The 8132-nt window shown below is 36.8% G+C and overlaps 1 protein-coding gene across 1 annotated transcript; it reads right to left on the reverse strand.

The window, feature by feature from the left end:
* Window positions 1–869: 869 nt before the first annotated feature.
* On the reverse strand, window positions 870–8132 carry LOC124820723 (outer envelope protein 61-like). The gene is made up of 11 exons (XM_047292474.2): window positions 7682–8132; window positions 6927–7157; window positions 6392–6448; window positions 6126–6254; window positions 3886–3963; window positions 3727–3797; window positions 3212–3261; window positions 2910–3093; window positions 2128–2689; window positions 1671–1814; window positions 870–1401 (listed from the first exon to the last, which is right to left on the reverse strand). The coding sequence occupies exons 1-11, from the start codon at window positions 7775–7777 to the stop codon at window positions 1255–1257; spliced, it is 1749 nt and encodes a 582-aa protein (XP_047148430.2). The 5' UTR covers window positions 7778–8132; the 3' UTR covers window positions 870–1254.

Genomic DNA, 8132 nt, shown 5'->3' on the forward strand with positions numbered 1-8132 from the left:
TTTATATTATCAAATTTAATTACTTCATTTTTTTCAATTATTCTATTATTATTGATATAGTATCACATTATAAATATTATAACACATATCTTATTACAATTTATATTATTAGAAAAAGAGATAACTTAATAAATTACATACATTATCATAATACATATATGGAGAGATGATTTCCGTGCTTCTTCATAGCGCCAAGCCTAGCTCTCCAAAAATGTTTTCAATCGGAAAACGTAGGGGTGGGACACGACAGGGGGGCACATTCATATAAAACCAAATTTTTTAACCACCCACATTTCTCCAGATCAAATAAACCCAATCGGTAGAACACCACCACGTAAACATTTCTCCAAGTAAATTAGAAGAGTGGGACCCATTGAAACTCGACAGGAGGACCACGACTTCAAATGCTATATGTTGGTAATACTTCTATTTCAAATTTTATAATTTTCTATTTGTCCCTTTTTCGTTTCTATCATGATTGAAGTTATCTAATTTCATGTACTAGCCAATGGAATTAAAATATAATATAGATGCTATTGTGCATGGTAGGTCCTAATATTATCGCATGATATGATATCTTTCGAGAAAATCATGATAATTTTCTTGAAGACTTCTCAACACATTGATTTTGAAACTGCTCCATCAACAGAAATTTTGGCTATTATTCTTTATCTCGAAAGTGCGTATAACCATGAATAAGAATCTGTGTTTGATAAGAAAACGTGAGAACATAGCAGCCACACATGACCAGAAGACTCAACAGTAAAAATGAGTGAAATCGCAACTCACAAGTCCACGTTTGACTCGGGCATGGGACAACATAATGACTAGATAAAGCATAACAAATTTCAGACAGGGATAAAACTATATCCTCTAATTAGTAGTTCCATAGAATTGAGTGAGCAAAACATCAAAAAAGGTAATTGTGTACATTTTACAAATAATCTTACCAAATCAAACGCTACATTAGGATTAGGATACCAAAATGATAAAAGGTTACCAATTTATTGAATGGTGGGGTTCCTCCCAGTGCTAATTGGCAAACAACTCAAAAGCTAATATATTACAAAAAAAGTCAGTCACATTCTCAATTTGGACACATCTGATGAGATGCCAATTTGGCACTGCTTTCGAGGTAACCAATAGTCTGTCCCATCCTTTCTCCATTGTCTCTTGGCTTATATTCAATCATGCCATCACACAAGAAGATTATGGTTGAATGCCTAGGGAATCTCATAATGTTTTACCCTTACTCTAGCCACCAATGAAGCCTAACCGGTGAAGAATGATAGCCAAAATGAGCATGCATATTGCAAAGATCATTCCAGGCTTCCCTAGCAGCCAGTTCTTTGTCTTTCTTGCAGATTCAACTCCTCTTTGAATCCTGTCTGCCCAAAGCATCTACAAAGACAAAGTGAAAAGGTTCATCTTAGTACTAAAACAAGTCTACAACCAACCAACCTAAGCTTGTCTAACCCTATAATGTGTTTTTTCAATTAACCAAGGATCTCACTTTCACTTGCATTTTATCTTACCTTTCCTATAATTGCCACAAGTCTAATTTACCATCCTCATCTTAGGTACAAAATTTTATTTATGAATGCAGACTAAATTTTATTGATGAATGCCAGGCTAAATGAATATAGTGTAGAGTTTGGGCTTGAAGATACCATTTTATCCAAGCTCTCTGGTGACATGGATGAGACGGCTTTCTGAGCTTTTGCTGCCTCTTCTGGTGAAAGCTTAACACCAAATTGTTCACCCATGTTTGCCATCATTTCTGGGCTCATATTTTTAATCATGGATGTGAACATCTGCAAAACAACATTAAGCTTTTGTAAGAGAATATATACATAATACTGAAGACAAGAAGGTTGCTAGATAGAGAATCTATAGTGCTTGCCAAAGGAAAACACAAAAATGAGCATGCGAAAAGTCAATCTCAGACAAGGGAGCCGGCGACTAAAAAGTAACACAGATTCATAATTAAACAAAATACCCAATCAGAAATTACTCACAGTAACGTGAGTAATAAAGAGGGAAACTTGATTCCATTTAAATTCCAGACAGGTATGTGAAAGAAAGCTAGTAATCATTTTATATACTGAACCAGTAATAGAAACAAACCTGCCGCATGGCTGGATCTTTCATCTGGTTTCTCATCTGTTCTTGTAGATCAGGACTGGAGGAAGGAAAGTTTGACTGAGAAGCGTTTCTCATATTTGAAAACACATTATTAGAAGAACTTGATTCCCCAAAATGACTAGTTTCACTAGTACTTGATGATGGGATGTTCGACTTATAAACATTTCTTTGGATCTCATCTACTGCTGCTGCTGATGGAATAGATTCTTTCCCTTTGAGTGATGATGCCATTTCAAACATCTTCTTGAGGTCATCAGCTGGCATTTTACTTATCATATCACTTGCTGCTTTAAACATGTCAGGTGTCACATTGGGAGGCATTGATCCTGGGTTAAAAGAATCAGGGGGACCTCCTCTTAAAAATTGGTTGTCCCCTTGAAATGAAGAAGCCATGTCAAGCATTTTTTGCAGTTCATCAGGTGACATCTTACTAATTACATCAGAGGTGGTTTTGATCATATCTGGGGACACATCTTTGAATTGTCCAGCATTCAAAGAAGCCAGCGTGGCAGGATTTGTATTTTGAATGAAGTTTTGGAATGACCTATAGAAAACACAACATGCTTAGATCCTGTTTGGATAAATTTCTCCGTTAACAAAAATTAGTTTGCGTAAAGTTAAAACTCATCGAATACATCATTGTCAATATAAAAACTTCCAAAATTAGCTTAAAGAGAAGTTCATTGCCTTTTTTTCTCCTATAAATGCTTAGAGGAAGTTTTTCTAAACAGACCATTTACAGCTTTTATAAAAATGCTAACTACCTGACAGCTTCAGGATCCTTTCTCAATGCATCTAAACTGTCTGCATCTGATTTTGAATTTCCATTGTTAGCATTACTTGTACTCTTAGAGGTGTCACCAGATTTTTTTTGAACCGCTGTTTGTTCCAAAGAGCTTTTAGGAGGTACATCCTCGACTTCTTCAGTTATTTCTTCGATTACTACTCCTACAAGCATGATGTAAACAAGGTTAACTTAACTATGACATTTATTAGAACCATAGAGCCGATGGGGTTAAGGCAAGGTGAAAGGTAAACTAGAAAAATAAATTGGGGGCACACATACCACTAGTCAATTGCTCACCACCTCCCATCGTCAATTTTTCCTTGGTATCCCTGAAATAAGCACTTTATATCAGCTTACTTCTAACATTAATTCTTTTATTACACATGATTAAATTGAAAACATAATAGTAAACATATAACAGATATACTTAATTCAGTATACAATCCGATATTTAAATGGACTTATAGTTAGAAATTGAAGAAAATTTACTCATAAATCATAATTAAAGATTCATTAATGTTGGAAGTCCCACATCGACTAGAGATAAGGCCAAATTATAATATATAAGTGAGGTGCAAACCTCACCCTACAAGCCGGTTTTGTGGGGTTGAGTTAGGCTTTAAACCCACTTTCTAACTACAAGCCGGTTTTGTGGGGTTGAGTTAGGCTTTAAACCCACTTTCTAATAATTAATTACATCAGTAGATGTGTCATGCATATATTTAATAAGTAGATCAATAATTACTTATGTTTATAAGATAGGTGCAAGTATGTGGAAGGAAGTAGCATCACACCGTAAAAGCTCTGCAACTGTATCATCATCAGGGGACACTTCACGCGCCTTGCTCAGATCAGAAACAGCATCCTAAGAAAACAGAAATCGTACTAAATATAACTGAAATAAAATGTCAATCTTGATGTAAAAATGTTAATGGAGTCACAACAAAGCTCACATTTAGTCGACCTAGTTCCTTGTATGCTTGACCTCTTCGATAAAGAGCCTTAAGGTTCGTTGCGTCATATGCCAAAACCTACCATAGTTAAAGCACATTAATGCAATTCTAGGATGAAACAGCCAATTTCCAAATAGCCAATTAAAATCACGACTGTATTTGCATTGTTACAGAAGCAAAAATAGAATTGAGAAATTATTTTTTTCTTTCCTATCTTCTAAGCTGAAGAATATCCACACAATACCCACTACTTAAACATTGAAGTTGGTTATTACAGTTAACAGCATATTTCAATGGCAAAAGAAAGACTTGAGATTGAAACAGTAAAATAATTCTAGAAGGCTTAATTGATCCATGTCATAATCTTCTATTTATAAAAATAAATTGATACAAGAATACATGATAAATAGGGTAACTCTAGACATAATATAATCATGACAAAACTCCCCCTCAAGCTGAGCATACAAATTGGAATAAATAAACTCACTCCAACAAAATGCACATATGCTTTAGACCATCGAGAGAGAATGTCTATAAACCAAATTGAACTCACAAACCCGTGTAACCAAAGAAACTCCTCACAAACTTATGGAGAATAATATTGAACAGCCACGAAACTTCAACTAGCACCATGAACCTTCAAGTAGGATGACTTTGACAAAGTTGATTTCCATCAAAAGTGGATGTTGAGTGGTAGAGAGCGACAAAGACGGGATTTCCATCAGGTATGGATGGGCTTGCAATAGCTAAAAGTGACAAACTACAAGGACTAAATTGTCATCACTGACTGATGGGGCCTGTAGTGGCGGAAACAAACTGCAGTGACAAAACTTCCATCACAGTTTGATGGGGTCTGCAGTGGCTGAAACATACTACAGTGGTTGAAAGTGACAAACTACAAGGACTAAATTGCCAACATTGATTGATGGGGCCTGTAGAGGCCGAAACATACTCCACTCACAGCGAACGACAGAAACGATGACACGTCGATGACAAATTGTGATGGTGGAAGATCATAATGGTCTCCATAATTCATCAAAGCATCCAAAAACAAATCTGACAAGGGACTGGTGAAATTGTTTGACTAAGATTCTTAATCTTGCCAGAAATAGACTTCCCCTCGTGTCATGAGCAACCTTCAACCCATGACTTTAGTGTTGAAATTCCTTGGTATTATCAACCGACTCTCCTTAGATACTTGTAAATAAATGACACAAGTCATCAAGAACATCACAGCTACTACAATATGCAAAACTAAACAAATATTATGAAAGGAGGCTAAGGAAGAATGCTGAAACAGAGGTATAATACTACTAAAACAGAGAGTTTTTTTTTATTTGGTCGAACAAGAAGAACGGTAGTGGCACGGTGTGATTCCGACACCGGTAAGGTAGCGTGTGATAAACACACACCGGAAGCTTATCGGAGAGAAGTCGTGCGTAACAGCACGTGTGAATGAGAATGGGGCAACGACTAGGGATGGATGGATCGCGCTCCTCAAGGCTCACAAAACCCCTAACTTCTCTAGAGAAAATATGACAACAGCGAAGGCGGATGTCGGACAGATGTGGCGCACATGGCGACGCCTGAATGAGAACTAGCCATCTCGCTCAAGGAGACGATCTAGATCCACTAGTTGTCGGACTAAACTGTGGTGCCAAATGGCAACGGAAGACAGTAGACGGTGGTCGGCAGCGAACAACGATGGATAGTGGTCAGTAGCAGACAACGATGGATAGTGGTCGGCAGCGGATAGCGACAGATAGTGGGAAACAGCAGACAGAGGCGGACGGCATCGAGAATAGAGGTTGATGGTGACAAACTTTCTCCTCATGGCACCAAACAACGACAAACAGTGCCAGACAACTGCAAACGGCGTTGTACATTGACAAACAGTGCTAGATAGTTGCAGACAAAGGTTTGGAGACTAGACAGAAATCAGAACGGGACTATTCAGAAAAGATGAAATTTAAGGCCACCTACGGCAAAAAATATAGAGTAGGAAGAGACTCAAAAAACCTGCTCTGATACCAACTTAAGATTAAAACAGTAAAATAATTCTAGAGGACTTAATTGATCTCTCTCATAATCTTCTATTTATAAAAGTAAATTGATACAAGAATACATGATAAATAAGGTAACTCTAGACATAATATAATCATGATAAATAGGGTAACTCTAGACACAATATAATCATGATAATTAGGATAAATATTCTAACATAAAGGAATTACAAATACCTCAGAACCTTCTTTGATGCACTCATTATATTGCCTTGTCTTCAAGTAACAGGACATCAAGTTGAGAGAACATGCCAAAAGAAGCTTTCTACTTTGGAAAGATGGAATCTCTTTGATGTTTTCTTTAGCCTATAATATTAAAAATTAAATTAGCGTATAAGAATACAAAAATGATAATTTAGTAGTACGTTTCAATTCTCAAAATAGGGAGAGATAGAAAAAAAAAGTGTGAGAGACGGTAAAGTGGCCATAGAAAGTTTACATACAAGCGTATACTTCTTCAACGCTTCACTGAACTTTCTTTGACTATGAAGTTCATTGCCCTGCAAGTTTTAATTTTAGTTCGTCAAGACACACTATCGATATAGATATTTACAGAAACTGAAAATTTGTAATATGTTATGAGGGTAATAACAGTGCCACATTTGTGTCTTATAAGTATTATGCAATGACGGCATGTATATTTTCCGATTAGAACATTCCATATCTTTCTCAATGGATCAATAATTCTTGAAAAGCATTTTCCTCACTGTATCATAATTTGTTTTTCAGCGAATTATTTTAATTTAACAGGCTGCCACATTGTCATAGTATGCATCCAACAGGAAAAAAATAAAATGTGCCTGTTAACTACTCTTTCATACCCCAGCCTATCTTCCCTTTTGCCTACAAAATCTATTCATCTCATTCTCTCATCTCATGCATGACAAATCAATATATAAGATAAAAAAAAAATTCCAGAGGTTTACAGTTCATGTTTTACAAAGACACTATCAGTTAAAGTTCTCACTAACAGCTCACCTGCTTCTTCAACATCTCAGCAGCACTCAACTGATATTTGATCTGGGCATCAACCCGGGATCGCATCGCTGCCACTTCATCAGGAGACGCATTGGCCATCTTCTCACCAATCTCAGCCATTTCTTCTGGACGAGTATGCTTTAGCTGCTCAGCAGCAAGTTTAAAGTCTTCAGAACTCATGTTCTTCATGCTTTCCGAGGCCATCCTCATCAGCTCTGGATTAGACATCATCTGCAATTCCAAGTAACATTGCACAACAACACAATTAATCTTGATCATATATACAAACCCCGGCATCAAAACCCAAGACATGTTCCCTCACATGAAAAAAAAAACTTATCCTAAATACTAACATTCCATACCCTAATATTCAAATTTAAATTCACAAAAACACAGACATTATGAAAAAGGTAGCCAAACAATAATTATAAAAAGCTTTAGATTTAGAGCTTCTTCAACAAAACCCACAAAACTTTGCCAATTTTGTACCCTCCGAGAAGGGCATCATAGAGGGATGAGTTCATAACGAATTACAGTTAATTCTGAAAAGGATTTAAAAAAAAGAAAAAATCCCCTGGCACCAATTGTGGCCGCATCAATAAACTATTTTAGGAAATCAACGATCGCAAGGAAACTACAAATGCCACAGCAATTTAAAAACCTGATTCTGACATTGCACCTCAGAGCCCAAAACATCATGCAACAAACCCACAAATACAATTGCAGAGAAAAGTAGAGAAGGATAAAAGGCATACCTGTTGTTGGATCCGAGCCAACTCAGCAGGTGACATGCGACTCATCTGCTCCTGAGCGATTCTAATCAAATCGGGATCCATCATGCCGTTGAACATTCTCGATACCCAACTCAAATCTGAGCAACCCCAGAACTTCAAGAACGAAGCTTGAGACAAAATTTGATGAAGGGGGAAAGGGGTGCGAGGCTTTTGCTCTTTGGAATGGAACAAACCTTCCAAAGGTTAATGAACGTTTTACTAGTTATGTTCGTTTTGGGAAACTTGAAGAGAAGGTGTTGTGTTGGGTAGAATTGAGGAACGATGAATTGGAAAGAAAAAAGGGTTCGATTTGGAGGTGCCGCCTACCAAATCTGAAAAGAGGAAAAACAAAATAAAATAGGAATGAAACAGGAAAGAGAGAACCAACCGATCAGACAAGACTCGAATATGCGTAAAGATGGTCGATTGATAT

Source organism: Vigna umbellata, chromosome 9, assembly GCF_029865625.1.
Source record: "Vigna umbellata cultivar VRB3 chromosome 9, Vumbellata_1.0, whole genome shotgun sequence".
NCBI lineage: Eukaryota > Viridiplantae > Streptophyta > Magnoliopsida > Fabales > Fabaceae > Vigna > Vigna umbellata.

Coding starts and splice junctions, on each gene's coding strand:
- LOC124820723 (XM_047292474.2), bottom strand. CDS start 7,777: ATGTTCAACGGCATGATGGATCCCGATTTGATTAGAATCGCTCAGGAG. Junction 3,798..3,885: donor AGGAACTAGGTCGACTAAAT/GTGAGCTTTGTT, acceptor CTGTTTTCTTAG/GATGCTGTTTCTGATCTGAG. Junction 3,262..3,726: donor ACAGTTGCAGAGCTTTTACG/GTGTGATGCTAC, acceptor TGCTTATTTCAG/GGATACCAAGGAAAAATTGA.